At 32.8% G+C, this 25,055-nt stretch overlaps 2 protein-coding genes across 2 annotated transcripts; both read left to right on the top strand.

Moving 5' to 3' along the window:
• The first annotated feature begins 8,948 nt into the window (after positions 1 to 8,948).
• On the top strand, positions 8,949 to 23,943 carry LOC124364098. The gene is made up of 3 exons (XM_046819282.1): positions 8,949 to 9,080; positions 12,807 to 13,078; positions 23,695 to 23,943. Exons 1-3 carry the CDS (start codon positions 9,066 to 9,068, stop codon positions 23,846 to 23,848), a joined length of 441 nt encoding a protein of 146 aa, XP_046675238.1. The 5' UTR covers positions 8,949 to 9,065; the 3' UTR covers positions 23,849 to 23,943.
• Positions 23,927 to 24,660, top strand: LOC124364097 (NADH dehydrogenase [ubiquinone] 1 alpha subcomplex assembly factor 3). The gene has a single exon (XM_046819281.1). It carries the CDS (start codon positions 23,927 to 23,929, stop codon positions 24,560 to 24,562), a length of 636 nt encoding a protein of 211 aa, XP_046675237.1. The 3' UTR covers positions 24,563 to 24,660.
• The last annotated feature ends 395 nt before the right edge of the window (positions 24,661 to 25,055 follow it).

The raw sequence follows: 25,055 nt of genomic DNA, 5'->3' as shown, positions 1-25,055 counted from the left end.
ATAGCAGTCTAGAAGAGAGCAGAAATGAATGTTTTGGAGCTCTACGCAAGGAATAGTGAGTAATTAAAGTTGAATATTTGAACAAGTTTTTATTTATGGTGAAATAAAAGCGATACAGTATAAGATAACATTTTAATTTTTCAGTATGAGTTTTACCTCCAATAACATGCTGATTAATGACTTGTTACATAAAGTATGCTTAAAAAATGACATTTTATAAAAATTAATGAAATTATTTTAATAAAGAAAACATGCCATTCCTTCCAGAGGCACATTTCGCACACGTGATATAAACATATACATATAAACATGTCTTCAACCCTTTCCTTTTGGCCTTATTGTGAGATATCCTAAATTGTATTTTAAATTCCTTCAACATATCACGGAATAATCAATAAAAGTTTTGTATTCTTCATACCTTCAAGAACGGTATCTTAAAGGGCTATACTTAGATATCTTGTGTGATTTCTTCATAAGGACAAATTTTTACCACTAAAGACAAAACATCCGATGGTTCACTGATTTGCTCCTTGCTAAATAAACCTTTCCTACGGTAACAAAAACTTAAATAGTTTATGTTGGGGTCTTTTTACACAAGGGTTTTCACGCCTATGGCGTTTTATTTGATAATACTCGTAATAAACGTTATTATAGGACAACTGTCAAAGTCAATTTGGTAATTTCTACTGACCTCTTCGAGAATTAAGTCATGGACCTAAAAGAGAGTTGCAGCCTTACCTTTGGCTACAGCGAAAGTCAATTCGTCTCGCAGCTCGCAGTTCATAAGCGATGTCGTGATTGGGATTTTCGTATTTCAGTACACCATACAATGACGTCACTAATAACGTCATACGCAACACTGTTCAAAATTGTGTTCCTAAATGGCACAAAATTAGGCAATTCAAAAACGTTATCTTTGGGAGCCAAAAGTGTTACATTCAAAAGGATCTGCCACTAACCAAACCCCCAATCTTATTTTACCCACAGACAAATTCATCCGAGGTATGGCTATTCAGAAAGGATGGTTTGAGACACATTTTACTGTAATCTGTTCAACATGTGTCTCACACATAGAACAATGGTCATTTTAACATTTTAGCTAGAATTTTGCTACAAAGGGAGTGTAACAGCTCAATTTCTTATATTAATTATGGTATTTTGTGAATAGATATTTTAATCCCAACGTTTATTTAAGAAGTAGCATTCTGGAGTTTCATTGATGACAGGTAACTAATTCTATTCATGTTTCAGTCCTAATTTCAAATAATTGAACAAACGATTCAATAATATTGAATAGACTTAGTAAAAATACATGGTTCAATTCTATCTAGATAATGAAGTCATAGTTTCGTTTTTATGGCGTTGTAGCCACATGGACTTCTTTTTACCTGCCTTAATTTTCTCTTATGAAATCTTTTGTGAAGATACAGTTGGTAGGAGGAACCTTGACGAAAGTGCAATACGTAATTACTCTGGAAGTTTATCGGTACAATTATGCTTAATTTGGGCTCAAAACTTTCAGATCTGTAATGTACGAGTTAGTAACTCGTAGTAAGTTATCATCAGACTAAATACGTCATTCGTCATCAAAATAGGCATAGCATTATGAAGTGATATGATGTAAAATAAAAACTTCATCACCTCTACATCAGTCGGATGCAGCTACAACTTTAGTTGTTCTGAACATATCACTATTTAAGCAACCGTGAGAAGATATTCTGTCTGGACCCTAGAGCGGTAGGGTTGTGTCAAACATCGTGTTTAGTCGGAGTGGGCTACCGCAGGCTTCTGTTATTGGACATTATCCATCACCACCGTCAATTATAGCACTTCCAAATTTGTGTTTCATACCCAACTGTTGTCCTTAGCTAGATCCGATATTACCTGGTAAAGTTGAAGATCTGCTAAGAACAACCGATTTGTCAGCAATCAAAAGAATTATTACCGCATACTGCTCAGCTGAAACAACTGCCAACTTCTTTATCTCTACATAAGTTGGATGCAGCTACAACTACAGTTGTTTTGAGAATGTCACTATTTAGCAACTTTGAGAAGATATCCTGCTGAGCCCTAGAGCGGCTGAGTCAATCGTCTAGTCGTGTCAAACATCGTGTTTAGTCGCAGTGGACTACCCCAGGGTTCTGTTATCGGACCTTCACTGTTACCGTCGTCCATTATAGCACTTTCAACTCTGTGACTCGTGACTAACTGTAGTCCTCAGCTACATCTTATATCACCCGATAAAGTTGAAGATCTGCTAAAAACAACCGATTTGTCAACAATCATAGGAATTATCTACACACACTTCAGCTGAAAAAACAAAATTATTCGTATTATTATATTCGACATGTTTAAAAACAATACGGCCGAATTACCTGTGGCGGTTTATAGCTCTTCTCTCTAGGTATCTAGGAAGATATTTCTGTGGACAAAGTACTGTAAACGTGATTTTAACAATTTAGAAAACAAGAGAGCGATTCGGCGAGTTAGATCTTAGAAACGTTTTAGACACGTGTATATACTTTAGTTTTAATGTATGAAATCGCAATTCTATAGAATACCATGGTATACGTTTACATTACCTTATAATATTTAGTACATTTTACATTTTCCATGATTTATTTTATTATAAATGATTGTATGAGCCAGTTTTGCAAAGCAAATGTTATGCACCATTTTCAATTAGGGCATAAAATTAAAGGTAAATGTTTTACTATCCCAAACCTGTCTTGTTTTTTCATAATCCAAAATTATCCACCTAATACATGATGGCTAGGAGAGTCAACTTCTGGCTAGATTGTACCTACCAGTAGAGGCTACACCGGCCATATCAAGTTATTATGCATTGTAGGGCAAAACAAAAGTGCTTTAGAATTCTCAGGCCATTTACAATGATGTTTGTCTTTACATGTTCTGTTTTTCTCACGTAAAATTCCAAAAATTTAAGCGTATAAAGTTTTAAGTAGTTTACGACATTGTGGGAATAATTGTGGACACCATAAATAAGAGTTAATTGAGAACTATTGTCTCATCAGTGTTGTGCAAATTACAAATTTAAACTAATGACGGCCACATGTAAAATCTACCGTTCTTCCGATTGACCCAGTTACGGATAACGAATAGGTTACGAATAAATTACTGAAGGTACAGTTTTCACTCTTATTTGTGGTAATATTTCACGAAAACTATGTTTGGTTGCAATTTTTAAACCTTACAGGACTTTTGTAAGACTTTTTATAACAAAAAACCTTTCTTTACATAAAATTTAAGCAACATTTGCAATAAAAATATATAACTATACTTGAAAACCAATACATCGCCAGAACATAGCATTTCTTTGTAAATAGCAATGTTAAGAATACAATAACACTTTCAAAATTCAACATTAGCCCTCATATTTTCAACCAATTTTGCAAACGTCTTGGTCTATATGCTATGGATCATAAAGTATTGAGTGGAAAGTCCATGTTCAAGATTAGTGTTACAATTGTATTTTTATGCGCTCATACGGACTTTTGCACACAGTTCTGAAATACATTTGTGGTTACTGTTGAACCCTTACTTACAACAAATCTGAAGTCTGGGGTATTGAGTAGTGGACTTCTTTCTTCGCTCAGTAGTAAAACATGTAAATCGTGAGGTTTAAACGAACAGGCATTTCTTGTGGTTTATGTAACGTTGCCAAACAAGTAGGTAGCGGACATAGTTCCCATTTAATGGTTCTCTCAAAATAACAGGGTTAGTGATTTGATATGACTTTGTACACTCGAGGCTTTTTTGCATTTTACCCATTAATGACAATTGTGAGATATCGCAAAAGTCTGCAACATGACAGACTGCCTGGGCTGTACATTTGACCCATTATTGAAAATTGTCGTAAATCACAAAGTCTACAACATGTAAGACTTCTTGGGCTTCGAACGATGCTATTGGGGTGCTTGTAAATCTCTTGGGTATCCGAACGATCTCGAATTCTGTCCGACAATTACAGTCTTTTTGAGTTATTTCTTGGTAATAATGTTATTTTAAGGTCGAAGGCTGAGGGTCTTTATGTGTATTGCATTACACTGCTCTCTCTGAGTGTTTGGTGGGTTGACATGTAGGACTCCTTATGAATATTTCGTGACTGATTCGAACATTTTCTTATGGCCTGGAGGTTGAAGCGTGACCGGCTCTTCTTATGTATGTCATTGGTCGTAGAGTAATCGTCTTGGAATTACACGTTTTTGTTGTTTTACACACTAAAAAAGCACAAACAAAAACACAAATAATGTATGACTCTAATTGGTGGGTATAATTAACACACTAAAATAGAGGGTTATTGAAATGGAAAGTAACAGTTATAGTAAATTTATTCTATTATTTGGCTGAAATCAATGTGATATTTGCGTTAACCTTCAACTATATTTGTGATTGTGCAATGCATTTGAATCAAATGTTTTATGCTTTATAAAGAACTTTCTTAATATGGTTTCACGCGATTTTTAATTTTTTATACATAAACTAAAAAAAAAAAAAATAGAATGTGATTCGTTAAATAATGATAGCAAAGAGACATGGTGAAATAACGTCAGATAAAATGTTGTATTGTTGAGTCGGTGCACAAACTATGAGAATATTATTTAGTTTTGGTATATCGTACTTGTCCATTGGAGGTTCGCATTAATGACTTTTGATAAAATAATACTTTAACTATACCGGTAATATAATAATTCATAACAATTTATACTAAAGTTATTTATATAACTTCCGAGTGTTTAATGTGAGTTTAAAGCCAGTTTTATGTTTCTGTAAAACAAGTTATTCATTTGGTATCGTTTTGCTTCAGCTTTTTATAAGTTATTACACTGGAATTGAAAATATAACTTCTGTATAAAATAATGTTTAGGTTTAAATAAAAATAATTTAAGAAATCTCAATTTCTCAACATGAAACCAGAGAGTTGAACAGATTTACACTTTATATGATTTTTCTCTTTTTTACAGAGATAAAACAACCTAAGATAAGTGCATTTAGGCCATTTAGGGTAACTGTGTTTATTTGAATAGCTCGATTAAGTTACTGTACTTATTGTGCCATCTGGTTTCCTTAATTTATTATCAGAGGTTTCTACTCATAATGCTCCGTTATTGGAAATTTTGAATAGATGTGTTTGCACGTTGAAGAGAACCGTCCGCAGTAGAACAAAAATAAAAGTACTCAGACAATTACAGACCTAGCTTTTTTCTTGTAGTAGGAAATCGTACGTATGTTGAACCCCCACTAGTTTAAAAAAATCAAAGTGCACACAGTTCCAATAGTTCGGATTTTATCGTACCAATTTCGGCATACATAAGGGCATATACGAGTACGTATACAAAAGTATCTTTTTTTTTAAAGTGCCTCTATGTTCAAGTCGATCAAATTTTGGAAATATAACTAAACATAAAAGAGTATAAATCATATACTATAAATAGATCTATCTACTTTTTTAGTGTATTAGGTTTAGTATTTAGTAACCCTAATAGAATAAATACTTAAAATTCTATAACACACTGTAGGCCGACCTGAAACAGAAGGTAGAGTTATTTTATCACTACTGCTGTGATTAAATTTGTGTTTTTTAAATCATGAATAACGATTTAGTAAGTAATAAAATGACATTTCTTTCAAATAAAAAGTATCTTCCGATCAATAAAGGATGAAAAAATTATAAACTATGCTTAGTCGGTCCATGAAGTAGTTACTTTTCATGTAACTAAATATAGTCTTCTAGCAATAAAACCATTCGCCTAAAATTTAATTAACATGAGAAGAATGCTTTTAAGTTGTAGGGTAAGAGTCGTTTGAATGTCACATTCCAGAACTTAGCAGGGATACGTGGCAATTGCAGAACAAGAAATATTTTAAGGTCAATAAAACATCAGCTATTGATAAAAATGTATTTATACAGTATTCGCTTAAGAATTTTGCAATATATTTGCAGTTTTGCACAAGCTCCACAAAAATCTAAAGTTCATAGGGGATTGATTATACATCATGGAAAACTGGAAATTTTGGAAGGTATGAAAGAGTAACACGCATTCCTACAAATCTGATTTTCATTCTTTTAAGCATATAGGTTACATATTGTAATAATTATCCAAAATTGTTTCTTAAAATCCCCAAAAGTGCCCAAGGATCCAAGGTTATGGAGTCCAAAAGTAATAGGGCAAAATCTCGAAAAGTCTTGATGTGAACCTCGTGAAAGCGCCTGATAAAAATTAAATAAAAACTTCTAATCTGTTTCCAAAGCCGTTCAGCATATTGAACATATTCATTCCACATATCTAACGTAACAAACGAAAATTAGGTTTTTATTAATTGCCTTTTCAGAATATGATAAATTTATGCATCCTCCAACACGGATTTATAACTTTTAAAGCGTTGCTTTGTACAAGAAGTAGCGGCCCTCAGGGGCGCACCGCCGGGGGGGGGGGGGGAGGCGAATGGGACCGGCCCCCCCCCAATAGCATTTTATTTCAAAATAATACTTACTTAATAGCATAATATACTTACTTAAATGACACTTAATAGCATTTTCCAGCTAAAAAGAAAAAATTGTCGGAACTTTTAAGTTATTCATAATAAAATTTATAAATTCAAACTTTATATGTATATATATATATATATATATATATATATATATATATATATATATTAATTTGCAAAATACATGGAACTACACATAGAATAATTCAATGTTGTTCAAAACACTAAATATTTCATTTTGCCGTCACGCAGAAATTACGAAAGTGAGATTAGTTTTTACTATTTCTTGTGGTTTCTATTTGTATCTTGTACGTTCAGTAACCGAGCATAAAATGTACTATAGTAATGATTTAGAATCATACGTAACAGAGTATTCCTAAAATGGTACAGATACATGTTCCAGATATTGTTAGCTAAACGAGTCCGGTTACTTTGTACCAGGAACGAAAGAAAACTTATAAAGTATCTGTATCGTAAAAGTACCTTTAGCAGTAACCTGTACCGGTTACTATCAGGTTGCGGTAACTAGCACCCACACTCGGGACAGACAAGTATCCGGTTCAAAGCATCCGTTACAGTAGTCACTACTTGATCAGTTGTCACAGTAGTGATTGAGTTTCCCGAGCTCCGAGCAGTTCTGTAGGCCTACTGAGTTAGTTACAAAGCATCCGTTACAGTAGTCACTACTTGATCAGTTGTCACAGTAGTGATTGAGTTTCCCGAGCTCCGAGCAGTTCTGTAGGCCTACTGAGTTAGTTACAAAGCATCCGTTACAGTAGTCACTACTTGATCAGTTGTCACAGTAGTGATTGAGTTTCCCGAGCTCCGAGCAGTTCTGTAGGCCTACTGAGTTAGTTTTGTTGTCATTTGTTGTCACCACGAGGCGACACCGTCCTGGGCAGTCTGTCGATTTGCGCTTTAAAACGAGCAGTTGCCGGTAAATTAACAAAACCAGCTCAATTTAATATGTATTAAATAGTGGTTTACAAAGTTACATACTCAAGTTAATGACTATTAGCTTTATAACCAGTGTCGAATTTGGTGAACCCCCGGGTCAAGAATAAAAGATAAGATATAAATTTATTAACAACTTTATTTTCATACTATTACAAATTATCAAATTACATATTCAATTACAGTACACTTGTATCTATATCGTATAAACATTTGGTCATAATCGAATCAGAAGCTTCCGAATTATGAATTTTCAAAGTTGAAATTTGATTGATAAGAGCAAAAACCGGTATATTTTTGTTATTATCTATATGAAACTGGAAGTTATTTTTAGTGAACAGTTTTGTATGTAGAAACGCAGAAATAAACAAACTAAATTTTAATATAACTCCCGTTTTTGTAGCCTATTATGTAGTTTGTGGTCAACTTTCAAACTGGATATCTGTACTTTTTGATCCAAGAGTAGACATCAAGATTTAGCTTTGGTCTCGATTTGTGATTTAAACTTAAATGTGTAGGTAATACAATATTTTGTTAATTTCATAATTAAATTTCGTTTTAGTTAAATATACTTTATATAAACTGTAGTTGTTTCAGAATATTTTAATTATCCCTGTATAAATTTACCGATGATTGGTGATTGGTTTTACTTTAAACTATACACTCTGTCATGATCTATACTATACACTCTATACAACTTTCCCTCATTTTATTAGTTCAGAAGTACCATAAAATAACGATTCTAGAACTTAATATTTCAAAATTTTCTCGTGGGAGGACCTATTGATACTGGGAGTTTCTATGCTCCCGACTCCCCGGTGTTTCGAACACCCCCAAAGAAGATTTCTGGGTGCGTCACTGGCGACTATACAGGTATTTGTATATGCATAGCACTTCTGCACATAAACATGTTTGTGAATGTTGAATTTGGTAAAATTTATAACCAAGTTCTAAAAACATTGAATAAAACACCTAACGGATAGTATCACACATAAATAATACGTACCGATTCCCCCAAACAAAAGCTTCACACAATAACTTGCTTACTCATGTATAAATTCACTTAATTTATTACTCGCGTGAGACATCCGCCTGCACTGTTCGGCGGAACAGCGGTGTCGTGGGTCTAGTTCAGCTGAAAGTTTGACAGTTAACAACTATTATCAAAGTATAAATTATCCTGCTATCAAATGAGTTATGACGACTCGTTTCGCACAAGCGCAATAGGCACTGCTGTTATTATCAATAGAAACCGGGCGGCCGCGCCCGCGCCAGCGAGTGTACTGCGTAGTTCAAGTGAGAGTTCGTGCAGAGAGGCGAAAATGGTTATGGTTTTAGGGACAATTGTGCAAGAGAAGAAGGTGTCAAGGAACCCACGAGTGGTCGCTTCAGCTGTCTGCATTTTGGCGTGAGTAAACTGTTAATATCAGTAAACATATTTACTCATGTAGGCACCTACGAGTGGTAAATACTTTCTTCTCCGCAGGAGATTCTGATGAGATGTTATTGATACTGACAGCCGATAAAGCATAAAATCTAGTAAACAAAAGGTAAGCATTTAAAACACCGTGTCTTCGTAGTTCATTTCATTTGATTGCAAGATGTGCACTACTAGGGTGAGTAAATAATCTATGAGATGACAATTAGTAATGTGAGTTAGTTAAATTGAGCTTTGAGGTTATTTGCTTGTTTTGTTCAAGGCCCAAAACATGACCTTGAATTTCTGCATAACAGTCAGTTGTTTTTGTTACGGTACTAAGTAATTGTAACACATTCTTCAATCTCGCTAGTTTAGTATTTGGTTTACTTGCTACAAAATTTCATAATTGTTTAATTATAAATCTATAACAAAACGAGATAAAACGATGAATGCGGAAACTTGACGATAGCTATGACGTGTTGTTTATTCATTTATGCATGCAGCCATGCCATAAATAGCTTGACCGCGAAAGTAAGCCGTGTTCCTTCCAAAGTACAGGCCTTCAGACGCAAATAAACTTACTACAGCGAGATAGCGGTCACATTAGTCATAATGTTTGTCATATTTTTTATTTTAATGTAAATATTGACTAAAAATAAATAAAAGAAACAGCGATTATAAATATAATATAGAAAATGACAAAGCAGAAGTTATATAGAATAAAACTGACAGTAATATAAATAAAACTAAACATATTGACTTATTACTTAAGCTACTTTGGCTTAGCATCCATTTGCGTGAGAGAAATTGTGTTCGGTTAACATAGAAAGGGTTGTTCTTCCCATATTTGGGCGTTCTTTTTTCCAAGTTGTAAAACCACCACTTCTATTACAAAGAAACGTGAAATGTCCGTTTTTGTGGAAAACAAAAAACACGTGTCTTTTAAACTTGTCTAAAGAAAGCATAAAACATGGTTTTTAAAAACTTAGGCAAGGTATTAATATAACATTTTAGCTTTCTATTAGCCATACAGCAGTTACATTCCTGATAACGTGGTATCAATGAATCTTAGTGCCGTTCTGTATAATTTTCTATCGTCTAGAGTAAAAAATATATGGAAAAAAATCAATAGAAGTGGATAAGATAATGAAGGTTCAAGTTTGCATTGCATTCGGAACGACAACGGCATTTGATTGGCACAAGGGATTGGCATCTGTTTTCTGCTTTGCTTTGTCGTCTGCTAGGGTTTGGTGAGTTGCTTGTGTGAATGTGTTAAATTTTAATCCGATTAAGAATATTATTAGTCACAGTATAGTGAACTTTTAAAACAAAGTTATTGTGAAATCAAAATATCCATATTCATGAAAATCAATTTGTAATATTTTTCTGGCTAACCTTACAGGCTGACAAATATTTTTACAAACACTACCAAATAACTAAACAGAGAAGACCATGAGTATCAGGTTCTATAGCCCACTCTGCATTGTAGATTAGATCAATCTTTTTTACTCTGGCATCATATCAACTTTTGCCTTTTAACTGTAGACTTGGTACACAGTTGATTAGGCTGTTGTGGAAGTACACCTCCTTCTCACACATGCAGTGCATTTCATTCTTTTATATATTTAATTTTTAAAGGAATACTGTATATTATTCAGTTCAGTAAATCTCATAAGTTTGCAAAAGGAAAATCTGTTTTAGTTGTGTGTAAGATTACATTGTAACTTTTTAATCATTGTATATTGTATACATTCCACTCACCCACAATGTTTTTATATATGTTATTGAAATATGTTACAACGCATTCTAAAGTTAAAGAAACGTGAATGGAAAGTCTGAATCCGAGGTCTTTGTAGTAGATAAGCAATGATAACTAAGTCTAACTGTACCACCAAGCCAGTCACACAATAGATATTTACTCTTTTCTCTATAAAAACAGTTGAACTATAGTTTGAAGTAAAATTATTTAACGATGAATAAAAAACTTACATAGATTATGTATATTTAAAACATGCAACAAACAAAACATAGTAACATTTAGTTGCTTTTTAATATTTGAAGAATAAACATGTCTGACAGCTTGTGACACATATAATACATGTACATTACATTGGCATTGTACTTCTGGCTATTAGCCTACTTAGTTTCCATACAAGTAAACTTTGGTTGAATTCATTTGGAACAACACTGTTCTTCAATGCACAAAAAAGAGCTGGTAATACAGTTTAAACTTCTGCTAATCCGGCACAATTATTGGAGATATATATATATATATATATATATATATATCAGAGAAATAATATAAATATCATAAATAAACAAACAATCACAGTAAACTCATTTTCGAAAATGTAACTGGTTACACAGGCTGACAGCTGATGGCCATGGTCTGTCATGTGACTGGAGTCTAATCTATATCACCCCAAATCGGCCGAATATGATGCCTAACCTCTTCTCCACACCTGCCTAAACGCTGTGTCCATCACAAATGGAAAAAACATTGTTCTGTATAAAATAATTGATTGCGTAGTTCTGGAAAATGTTACTTTTTGTATAAGGCTGGATTATTAAGTATGCTGAACTATAGGATCCGTGATAAATGAAATTTTTCTGTAATTAATTATAAATAACAACTATATTTAAAATATTTTGTATTTTATAGTTTAGGTACTTCTAATTGACAATTTAGTACCCGGGTTTGATTGTGGTGGTGGCCACTTACTATACTGCAGTCCCTTTTACCAAAAGAAAATTTTCATTATTGTTTGTAGTTATTCTTAACCAAAATGTTTGGTGTGTACAAATGTGTTAATATTCATTTTGCATGTAGGCTACTTATATTCTAACTTTCAACAGTCAGAAATAAACTCTAAGCTATTATGTATAGCCTAAATGAAAAATTGTAACAATATTATTTGGTACTTTGGGATTATACCGACCACACCCAGACATGAATCGTTATTTGACATTTTGCTTCTACTGATTACTAGATTAGCGTAGAACAATATTTCATCAATATAAAACAGGAATTGTCTTATCGCAAACCCCTCCCCATCCTCAGACAGAGGTCAAAGTCGAGCGGTCTAGTAGATAACGTGATTGCAGAGTCTCGCCGCCCGTTCAGCTGGTGCGTCGCTTTGTTGTACTTCCGTGTTTTACCCCTACATTTCTCCAAACACAAAAATTCAACAAAAACAAACATTACCAAACAAAAACTCAACTCTTTATTGAAAAAAACACACAAAACTTGTTTTTATTCTTGATCACACTCCGCCACCCAAAATGCAAGTGCCTCCGGCAATCAGCGTGGGCTTTGGCAGGTGCTGCCCCGCGCTGATGTCAACGAAAGAAAAACATCCCTCGAGATAGTACCTATCAGTAAATATCAAATTCTAGAGGGGCTGATCAGAAATATAAATTGAATTGTAATGGAAAGGCAATTATGTACCGTGCAAAAAACTTAAATAATCATGTGATGCCGCGCTGCCTGCCGTAATCAGGATTCTCGAGAAAGATAAGATAACAGCGACAACAATACCTGGAAATGCTTGTTGATTGATGGAATGTTAGTTCTGTTACTCAACTGCATCGTTTTATAACGTTCTAAGTTCATTGAAAAAAGTTTAAGCGTTGGGGACATATAACGGAATCAGACCCCATTAACAATAATCGTTAAGTTTGTAATTTTGTAATTAAAGAGTTGTTTTTTCGTTCTATCATGTTTGTTTCTATAAATTTAATTTTTGTGTTCTTCATACTGGTGTGGTCGGTATAATCCCAAAGTACCTATTATTTATTACTAAAGATTTAATTATATTTTATAATAATCATCTTTACATGTATTCAACTCATGATTTACATCTGTTCCGTACTTCTCTTCTAAAAAGTTACCAAATATTGATAAGTTGAACTTTTGTTTCAGAGCCAAATACTGGTTTTGGTGGCGGTTTATGTCATCGGCGCCTCAGCAAGACCCCAAGAGCCAATCATAACCCCAGAACAACAGTACGAGGCTGCTCAGAAAGCGAAGTACGATTTCTCAGCTATTGTCGATGATGAAGTGAATGATTTGACACAGTATCGTCAAGAAACACGAAATGGACTCGATGTGCTAGGTTCCTATGGTTATAGTGATGGTTATCTGAAACGAAAAGTGACTTATCAAGCTGATGAGAACGGTTTCAGAATTTTGAGGTAAGATTGAAATGAAAACAGGGTTAGTTATATAGCCTAAGTATTGCCTAACACTTGAGATTAATAACTTTAATAGATGTATTAATTAACATACAGTAGACTATTCTTGGTATAGTTATTAACTCTTTGACTAGTAATCCCGCTACGGATTCGGGAGCGCCCTACGTGCCTCCTGTAGTAATGCCAATAGTTGTGTGGGAAGCTATCACGCTAAACAGTTTTCATAACAATGTTTCGTGATGAATAGTCTCTCACTTGCGATTTAATGCGATGAATACGATTGCGATTTAACGGAATAAATAAGAAACAGTTTTAAGTGGTTTTCGTCGTTCACACTAGATTGCAGTTGCCCTTTTATTAATTTATTTCAGAGCCAATTGACGGTATTCAGGCCATATGACGGTATTCAATCAGTTCCAAGTAATCAGCTGATTCTATTTCTGTTTGTGTAGTGAATACAGGTTGTAACCTCACTTTTCTATTACCGGTTATCTATATTGTAAACATTTTGATGTGTTTATTGCAAGTAAATAAACGTGGCTGTTTGTGTAATTATTGATTACATGAAATGGCGTAAGAAAGACTTACAAATTTTTGGCTAAGATGCTCAGCGCTGCGCCGTGCCTGGACACGATGTGTCGGGATTGCAACGTTCCACTTTGTGTGTCCTACTGTTTCTACACCTTTCAAACCTTCAAAGATTTCTGAGGGGACTTGTGTGCTGTTACTAACTTATAACCTAATCTGTACCTTAGTTTGTTTATGAGAAAACGCTGAATATTTTATTTTGTAAATATAATAACTTTTGTGCATCATTAGATTAATTTCATGTATAAATTCAAAAACATTTAATTGAATGTTTTTCATAACACATCTACTGCATAAACTCAAAACACCTAAAAAAAACAAAATCGAAAATAAAAAAAAATATTCCTTTTTAGGGCACTTGTACTGACAAAAACCCACCAGTCAAAGGATTAAAATAGTTATTAATTAAAAACCTTAGTAGAAAGATTTTGCAGAATAAATTCAGTTTCTATCATATATGAGTATATAAGTTTTAGTTTTGTCTAACAGTCTAGATACCTACAGCTTGTAAAATGCTTTTAACCCTCAAACTGGCAAGCCAAGCTTGACATTTTGTAAAAAATACATTTTTACTTTAAACCTATATGTTTAATACAATATTTAGTGCAGTCATTGAAGCTAAAAATACGGTCTTACCTCCGAATTTTTTTACTGTGAACCGATTTGCATGAAATTTTGGAATTAGGCTCATCTTTACCCTTAACTTCAAAAGTGAAAATGATCTGAACTCCGCCTATTATTTTTTAAGGGGTGTAAACAACCCCTTAATGGAAAAATTGACATTGAACCATTTTATCGCTAGAAAAACAAGTCTAAATAGTAAGTGGTGAAATTGTAAAGTGTTTTTCTAACAAAATTACCTCATATTAAAATCAAGTTCAACCCCTTGAAAATCTTACAACCCTTGCAAACAACCCCTAAATTGAAAAAATCACAAAAAAATACTTTGGTATGACATAAAAAGATGTAAGTATAGAGTAAGTAATATTTTATATTCTCTATAATAATTATCAAATTGTTAACCCACTTTCAACCCTTGAAAACTACCCCTTGATAAAAAATTGTTAAAATTTTTTTTATAAAATGAAAAGGATTTAAATTTTATTCCACACTCTCGAAAATTATTATCATATTCTTAAGATTTTCTACCCTTAAAACTACCCCTAAATTAAAACAGTAAATATATATGATTAAATATTTAAAAATAATTTTATTTAGAGTAAAAAATTGCCATTTATTGAATAAAATATTTTACAAATTATATAATAAAATTCACTCAAATGTATATACATATAAGAACACGTTGGTATGTATTCATGCCTAAGTGTCCAAAATATATGAGCCATATTATGTATATACAGGGTGGAAAAAAAGTATGGAAACGCTTTCACTAATTTTGTATGGCTTCACTTATACAAATTAAATTTTGTACATCACCACTTGTATTAAGAACCTAGTTTTTTGAGACCCCGTGGGACATTTTAATCTTTCAGGGGGAACGGCCCGTGAGGAGTCGGACGAAAAAATCTTAAATGTAAGCATAGGCCGAGTTTGGTAATCAAATTAAAGGTCTAGTAAAGAGAAACTCATTACCGCAAATCGCACTTAAAAAGGTTTGACCCTATCCAGAGTACGGGCCATATGAATTTCATGACAAAGAAATTTAGTAATTTTGTCTTGTGAAGTAACTAATTTACTTTCAGTAGTATGTTTTATGTCGGTTATGTAAATTTGAAAAACATTTCCAACAAAAAATTATTTTCTAACCTCTAAATTTTGTTGGATAACAGTAAATAGGGGTTTTCCTGTCTTGTCTTCAAGAAACTGAGAGTATTCAATAATACCAACTCCTTATCAACATGAGGTCAAGGTCCAGTCCCTCCAGCCCTTTTATCTCAGGCAAACATAAACTGGTTTAGGCAATACAAACAGTACTGTCACAGCAAAACTCCACAGTTTTGTATTTTTAATATCAGCTTGGGTTTTTAGTCTACGTTATAATTTTCGTCCACGTAAGATAAAGTTGAAAGTCTTCACTAGAAGGTACTGCGATAGTTATATACATTTTTTTTACTTAAGTGTTTACATTTTATTCTACTAGTTTTAAAAGCAATGTCACTTAGTGAGTTTTTGAGAGAATCACGCTGCTTATGATGCGTGGGTAATGGATATCTAGTTCGTCCCTATGAAGAAACAGCGCATTTTGTTTGATGACACTTTTCTTGATAGACCCCCAATTAGTAAGTCAACAGTGTTTAAGACAGTAAAAAGATTTGAAGAAACTAGAACAGTCAAACTCTCCAAACATTTGTTGAAAAATCCCAGCACCTCGGCCAGAGTGGCTGCAGAAGATCTTGATATGAGCCATACCTCAGTGTTGAATGTTTTACACAAAAACAAGTATCACCCTTTTAAAGTAACCCTAACCCAAGAACTTGCAGAGGATGATTTTGATCGAAGGACTGAATTTTGTGAAATAATGATGAGAAAGTGTAACGAAATTCAAAATTTTTTAAGTTCGATATTGTTTTTCAGATGAAGCTACATTCTTTGTTAATGGACAAGTTAATAGGCATAATTGCCGTTACTGGGCCGACCATAATCCACACTGGATGATAGAAGGCCACACACAAAGGCCTCAGAAAGTGAATATGTGGGGCTGGAATAATAAACAATAACATTGTAGGACCATTGTGATAGATGGAAATCTAACAGCCGAAATTTATTTCAATATGTTGACAAATAACATTTTGCCAGCAGTGCGTGCTCTTCTTGAGGCAAGTTTTAATGCAGTATGGTTTCAGCAAGATGGAGCACCGCCCCATTACTATTTGCGGGTGCGCAATCTGTTAGATGAAGTGTTTTCCTAAACCGTTGGATTGGTCGCAGGGTACCGTTGAGTGGCCGGCTAGGTCACCGGATCTTAATCCACTAGATTTCTTTTTGTGGGGCTTCTTTAAAAGATAATGTGTATAAAACTAAACCAGCCAACATTGAGGAGCTGACAAATCGTTTATTAGAAGAAGCAAGAAGAATTACACCCAGATGCTTCAAAATGTGACTGCAGTAATTTTTATAATAGACTAGCTCATTGCCAACAAGTGTTCGGAGAGCAGTTTGAGCACCTCATTTAAAAGGTATGGTTATTTTTTGTAATACATAGATAATTTTTAATTTAATTCTTTTGGATAATTGTGTTCCATAAAGTATCATTTTCAGTCAGAACAGTTTACTTGAGACTGTGAAATTGCGGAGAAATAATAATTAATCAAACGTTACTTATGAAATTCAAACGGCCCGTACTCTGGATAGGGTCAACCTTTTTAAGTGCGGTTTGCGGTAATGAGTTTCTCTTTACTAGGACCTTTAATTTGATACCAAACTCGGCCTATGCTTACATTTAAGATTTTCGTCCGACTCCTCACGGGCCGTCCCCTGAAAAGATAAAATGTCCCCACTGGTCTCAAAAACTAGGTTCTTAATACAAGTGGTGATGTACAAAAATTTAATTTGTATAAGTGAAGCCATACAAAATTAGTGAAAGCGTTTCCATACTTTTTTTCCACCCTGTATATACACATTAAAATAGTTTTGGGTCTCTATTATACTGCGTACTTTCACATTGCTCCAAATATTCACACTCCGAAATTTTCAGTTACTAAGTAGAAAAAAATATGATAAGTTTTTGGACCATAACTCCTTCAATTTCCATGCTATCACAATTTATAAAAAACGACTGTAAAGGTAATTAAGAGAGCTACAACATCCTTTATTGCAATATATAGTAAAAAACCTTTTTCTAAAACGGTGAAGGGTTAAAGGGCTTAAGAGAGGCTGTGATTGCGCTGCCACGCGCTCTCTAAACAATCATATATCCGTCAATTTTTGTTTGACAGAAAAAACCAAAAAAACTAAATTGTTTGTCACTAAAATACCTAAATTTTGTATCCCTACACTTTTTACGTATCTGTCGAAATTTTGAGATATGATGAAAAAAGGTGGGTTTTTTTTTTAATTTGAAATTTTTTTTAATCGTGACTTTTTTTGAAAAATATGTGTCGAAGCAGCCAAACTGATACAATCTATCAAACTCTTCATAATAAAGTTAGTTCTAGGCGGAATACGATAAATTTTAATTTTTGTGGAAATGGCACTTATGAAACCCATTGATTTCAAAGAAAAAAACATTAGATGCTCTTCTTTATTTGCAATACAGCTCACTTATTTTTACGTGCAAAAGACTTTTAATAGTGCTCATTTTAAAGGTTATTTCAAGCACTACAAAACCCGTTTTTATTAGAATTCCTAAAATGCATCTGCTTGCCGCTAGATGGCATTGACCACATCGATTAAATTTCAGACAAAATAAAAAAACGGCTTTGATCTTTAATATCTAGCTTAATATTGTACTTATAATACTTTATAAAAAACTAAATTGTTCATTTTTGTACCTGCTACAATTTTGTTTTTTATAAAGTTTTCGATAAAACGTATATTTTTGGAGATATTTGCAAAAAACCGATGAAAAACGTGAAAAAATTGTGAATTTCCAATTGCCAATAACTTGGAAAAGTATTAGATTTTTAAAAAACCTTTATAGATGATTTATTGCTTAAAATTAGGCCTTCTATCGATATCCGAGGTTATTTTGAAAAAAAACACATTCACCCCCGAGAAGGGGTGGCAACCAACCCCAGGGTGGTTGCGGAGTTCAAATCATTTTCACTTTTGAAGTTAAGGGTAAGATGAACCTAATTCCAAAATTGTATGCAATTCGGTTCACAGTAAAAAAATTCGGAGCAATAATGCTTCAATGACTGCACTATATTGATGTCAGGAAAATGTGGAGATAATTAAAGTATAATTTTCCATAAATCGTCAAAAAAAGAGCACAAATCTTTTTTGAAAAGTGGTGGGGCTGCATCTGGTAAAGTGTGATAATGTTGTAAATATTAGAATCTGAGATAGCCAATTTATTCTTAATTTTATCTGGTTTCAATGAATATATATATATATATATATATATATATATATATATATATATATATATTATATATATATATATATATATATATATATATATATACAGGGTGAATTTAAGTTAGTGTTGAAAAATTTTTTGGGTGATACTTCTCAGTATTATAGACCAAAATATGAAAATAAAAAATCCCAAAAAACACAAAATGGGCAAGTTTTTTGTGGTATTGGCCTCTCTTCAGAATTAACTTCATTTAATTCCTCGGGTCTAATATCTTTTTAATGTTTTTGCCGAAAACTTAAGAATTTGATTTATTAGCAATTTGTTTGTATCAAACTTATTTTCAAGACAGTTTTTCTCCATTATTCCCATGTAAAATTTTGGGTAGATTTCAAAAATGGATTCAGAATTTTAAAAAACATTAAAAATAATGGAGGAAATTGAATTTTATTGAAACAAAACATGATTTTTTAACAAAATAGCGAAATTGGTTGTAGTTAAAAGATAGATGGGATAGGGATTTTTTATTTTCATATTTTGGTCTATAATACTGAGTAGTATCACCCAAAAAAGTTTTCGACACTAACTTAAATTCACCCTGTATATAATATATTTATAATAAGTACCACACATGAATTTGTTGCTATGGTTAAAATTGTTTTAAAAAAATTTTAAAAAATGTAATTTTTACACTAAATACTTCCAAAATATACAAAAATTTAGACAATCTTATCCACTACAAAACAATAAATTAATTAATAACTAATTTTCTTGTATTTTTGAAAAGTGGTGGGACGTAACTAAATTTGTTACTATGGATACAATTATGTAAAAAAATTACAAAAAAATATATTTTACAGTAAATATTTTCAAAATATGCTAAAATTTAGCTTAGTATAGCCTAAAACAAAGCTATAACAAGTTATAAACCAACATTTATAAACCATACCCATGATAGGCTATATCACAAATATTCAAAATAGCTAGATGAAATTATTTTTGGCGAGATGTATAACGTGACTGTGACATCACTGTTGCCAAAACAGCAAAACAAATTTTACTATTGAAATCAGCAATTCTTTCTGTTTGAAATGGTATGTAAATAGTGGTGGTAGTGTTTATTTATGTACTATATAAACTCAAAACACGTGCTTGTCAGATCGACATTATAATGTTGATTGCCAGTTCGAGGGTTAAAACAATTTGATAATTTTATTTCTAAAGATAACCATTTTCTACTGCTACTAGAAACTGAGGTAGGTTAATAAAAAAGATAACCCAACTTAACCCTACTGACCCTGCTTGCTAAAAGTGTTTACCAGCACTGAAACTTGTGGTGGAACTTGTTCGAATACTAGTTCACATTTTTTAGCCATTTTAAGATTTTCTTACAACCAATATGTACCGCTGAGGATTGAACCAATAATATAAAATGTAGTAGGCTGGTATGCCTAAAAATATAAAAGAAATGTTAATATTATAAAAAAATATTACTTTGGATTGCATTTTGATTAGATTGTACCTGTGAAAGATTTAAAAACTCCTAATTAGGTACCTTAGAAAAACAAGGCCTTATAATTAAGATGAGGCCTTTTTCTCGCCAATTATAATTAAGAAGTCAATTGCATTTAAATGTCCTGTATTTTGTTTCAGAAAGGCAATATTTTGTGTTTGAATGATACCGGCTTATAATACTGAGTATTATTTTATTTAAATTTCTTTAAGTAATGATTCTTTTTGTATCAATAAGTTTTATATATCATGTTTCCTTCTGTTTATTTGAAAAAATTATTTTTGTGTTGAAGAGAAAATAAATATTCTTATTCTTTTATTGAAAAATAGTTTTGCCATTACTCAACATAAACCACCTGATTATAGCGGTTTAAAATTATTCTCAAAAGGAGAAATTAGTTTACAAGAATTTATTAAAAGTTTGCTTTATTTGATACAGTAATTATTTTCTGTCAATAGATCCTCATACCATAACAAAAGAATCCCAATTTCAGTAATTATAAACTTAACGGCTGGTGTGGCAAAAGAGGAGTTTCACAGTGTTAACCTGTCGCTATTGTCCTGAACAAAACAGTACTAGGTTTCAAGGGGTGACAATGACAAATAACGAGTTATAGAACATTTAAAGTGGAACTGCTTTTCTCACACAGAGTTATATTTCATTATTCTATGGGATCACGTAGTCTTGTTATAGTCAACCTCGTATTGGTTGCTGCTGGCGTCAGTTGTTACGCCATCTTGGAATAAGTAAAATTGCAATAACGCTGAACATTTGAATTTGACCCAAATTAAAGGAATTTTTGATCATTTAGATCTTCTTAGAATAAAGTTCTTTTCAGCCTTACACAAGTTTTTTCCGGCCAACAGTGTGAGCAACATACAAAAGACATCCCTCGAGGTATTACCTATCAAAAAGTAGTACTTATAAAAACAAACTACCTGTCACTAAAAGATCAAATTCTAAATGGCCTGATCACGAAGTCTCCGGCTATAACTATAGTAATTCCACTTTTAATGTTTTAAATTCAATATTTGTCATTTCCATCCTGTTATAACCTTATATTGTTTTGTTCAGGAATGCGATTGCAATAGGTTAATAACGTGAAGCTCGTTACCAGTGTGGATAAAAAATATTTAAAAAAGAGCAACCAATTTAAACCAAACTTTTTACAAACATATAAACAGCATAAAAAACAAACATAAGTTTAATAAATAAAGCAAAACTAACGTAATCATAACTTCCTAATTTTTTATGCACGTACTATCCACTTACTACCATATAGTAACTTCTGATCACATAAACATAGCTTTCCTTAATCTAAAAATAACACATGATTACATGACGAACTTGTACCCTCACTCTGAAAAAACACGATGACCAATTAAAGAGGAATAAAATAATGTCAAAATCCTAATTACAAAATTATTTTCAAACAACAACTTTAAGTTTTTGTGTTGGTAACAATGAAACATGTTTTTTTGACTCTTTTCAACTAAACTGCAACTTAAAACATTCATAACTCGGAAACTTGTGATCTTATTAACACCAAATTTATATGTTAGACATGTCCAGTGTTTTTGATTGTGCAACTTTAGAATTATATGATAAAAAAATGTTAGGATAAAATTAGCATTTTAACGTTATTTTTGCCTGGATGATGAAAACATTTGGCATTGGTCACATAATGGAACTTTTAACACAGGTTTAATTGAACATATTTAGTGAATTACTGTGCCACATGCTCTGGCATGCTGAGGGCATTGTTGCCATAATGATGAATTTTTCTCAACTGCTACACCAATAATTGGTCAAGATCAAAACTGTAGTTATTCACTAAGAAATCACTTCTTTATAAACAGTTTTAGTACTTAATTAGTAATTAAACTCATTTTAGTAGAACATGAAAATTTGGTGGGTAATAAAAGTAGATTACAACATGTCGGGGAGGGGGCCCTTGCCAGTGTTTTGCCCCGGGACCCACCCTGGGTCTTGCCAGCCCTATGTTCACATAATATATCTGAATATTAATCAACTACATACACACTCGCTTATAATAGGACTAATAGGAATGTAAAATAGTTCCTACTGAACAGCTCTTACAAAGGACACTGGCAGGAATTTCTTGATATCAGCATATTTCTCGCAAAGGAATGAGAAAGAGTCAACTTTTGCTAGATTAATAAATTTATTTAAAATATTTCTAAGAATTTAAACATTTGTACCACTGATGTAAAGGAAGTACCGTATTTCAAAAATAATGTTAAACAAAGTTTAAAAGTTAATTATTCAAAATCTTTATAATTTTCCAAGAAACCAAAGATTCATTCCACGACCATTTGGTAACAATCTCTGTGTGCTTTGTAACAAATATATTTTTAAATATCGCAAGTCGGCTTAAATAGAAATAAATTGTATAGCTATAAATTAAATTAATATCAAATATTTATACTAAATCAAATAAATATTTCATAAAAAATGTAAATTTTAGATACAATAGTTTGAATAAAAATGTATTTTCATTCACAGAATAAAATAGCAATCTTGAAAATAACTAACAAAGTTTAATAACATTTTTTCAAATTGTTAATAATATATTCTTTCCAATTTATATTTAAGTTCCTACATGACTTTTACTTTGTTACATTCCAGATACCTACTTGATTATTCAAAATACATAAATTATGAAATAATTACCTTGAATTAATTAATAGTTTGAAATTAAATTAAAATAAATAAGAATTGCTCACTGTGAACAGAGTTTAGGTGAAAGGCCGGTATTGAGATGACATACTTACCTCTCACTCTGTAGGTTCACCAAGTTAACAGTAGCTAGATGGACCTAGGCAATAATGTGTTTAATTGTGCATGATTGATTTTTCCTATAACCAAATTTAACCAATTCTATAACTTATCAACAGTACTATTACACACAGAATCTCACATTTGAAACTTCCAACTAATTTAATTTAATTTTGACATTTCAATTTTGACAAAATAATATAAAATTGTAATAATAAAATGTACAAATGGTACAGTATTATTTGCTGAGTTTTCACATTTGCATAGTCAATTTACAAACAATTGACTAATTTTAACCCAGGAACCGTCGATTATTCGATGTTGATCATGTGATGTCATTATACAGAAAGTGTTGATTTGTATTTTACTGATAAATTCTTTATTACCGATCAAATACCTTTAGATTATACATCAATTGAAAACGTTTGAGTTGTTTTTAGTGTGTAGAGGTCTTTAATTTTCTTAAATCCTGTTTCTAGTTCCCAATATGTACAGTTCTCCTTTTACCCTAATATGTCACAGTGAATGAGTCATTGGTGGCACAGGCACGCTCCTGGACATCTATGGGGTTGTGTACATGTGACACATTGGTTTTTGATGTATCCAGTAATTCAACAGGAAAGTATAAACCAGCCAGAAGTAAATCCAACTGGGGTAAATCGCGCGATTAGTCCTTAGAAGGGTAACTATAAAATAACATATTTTGTCATTCACGTTCATGTTTATTATCTGTTCCAGTGACGAGTTGGAGCCGTTGTCTGGTCCCAACGTCAAGCCCGAGGGAATTGTCTCAGTCAACACTCAATACGACGGAATTGGGATTGAATACAAAGTCAAACATCTCCTGCCAGAGACAGTGCCCAACACAGGATATCTGCGTCCCCGGTCATGATAGTCTCGGGAATCACTATCGTTTTGTGACAAACTGTGAACATTTTATTTTACTTGTGAATATTTTTTTAATTATAAAATGGCTTCATTGATAAACTTTTTGAAATATCCCCTCAGAACTTTTAACAAGTCTGGTGTTGTCATTGAAAAGCACATAAGAAGGTTCTCCGTAAATTCCTCTCAGCTGGCAGCCTACGAAGCGGACGGGAAAACTACAGTTAATATTTTGAATAGTGAGGAGGGTGCTTCTATGATGATCAATAGTTACAGTCTACTAGGGTTTCGTCTCAACAACGGTATTTTCGTAGTGGGTCCGGTAGCCATGTTCCCTCGTACGGTGCTCAGTTGGAACGTGAAAGATGACTACGATGTAAACGAAAAGAGCTTGTCTTTGTTTCTCCATCTGGCACCGAAGTTGGATGTGCTGGTCATCGGCCTCAGTGATGCGAGGAATCAACAACTCCTGATGAACGTGCGGAAGGAAGTGTACGAGATGATGAATCGGTGGAAGCCAGAGGATAGAATGAACATTGAAGTTTTGCCGACGGAGAAAGCTGTGACAACATTTAATTTCTTAAATGCTGAGAAACGTTTTGTAGGCGCTGCACTCATCCCCCCCACACATTACAGTGCTACTCTAGACGATGAGTTCCGTACCGCTTATCTCACCAAGAAGAGGGAAAGTAAAGAGAATGACATTTTGCTTGGAGGTTAAAAAATTACCTTTTCCATATTAGGCTGTGGTATAGACTGCTACTTTACTTAAGAAAAGTTGTATTTACTTTGTAAATAAAATGCTTTAGTTTTGTTGTACATTTCAAATCATTATTTTATTCGACATCTCATTTAATTTTTGTGAACTTCCAATTTTATATGAAAACTAGCTGTTACCCATGGCTTCGCACGCTAATCTTAAGAACCGAAGTCCTTATATCACTTAGTAAAAGCAATTAATGCGCGATTGGCTGCGGGTAACAGCTAGTTCATCAATAAATTCCTAGTATTTTATAACGAAAACTCTTGATTTTCACCCATGGCTTCGCACACGATTTCCTACAGAAAAATTGGGACATAGGAGGCATATTTCTTTTGAACGTCGTTATTACCCTTCTGAGATAAATGATAGTCACTGAAATATACTCATGATCTATTTAAGATTTAAATTTTAAAACAATCTCAATATGCACCTGTGAAATAACTGGAATTTT

Source organism: Homalodisca vitripennis, chromosome 6 (genome assembly GCF_021130785.1).
Source record: "Homalodisca vitripennis isolate AUS2020 chromosome 6, UT_GWSS_2.1, whole genome shotgun sequence".
NCBI lineage: Eukaryota > Metazoa > Arthropoda > Insecta > Hemiptera > Cicadellidae > Homalodisca > Homalodisca vitripennis.
This window is presented reverse-complemented; position numbering and strand designations above follow the sequence as displayed.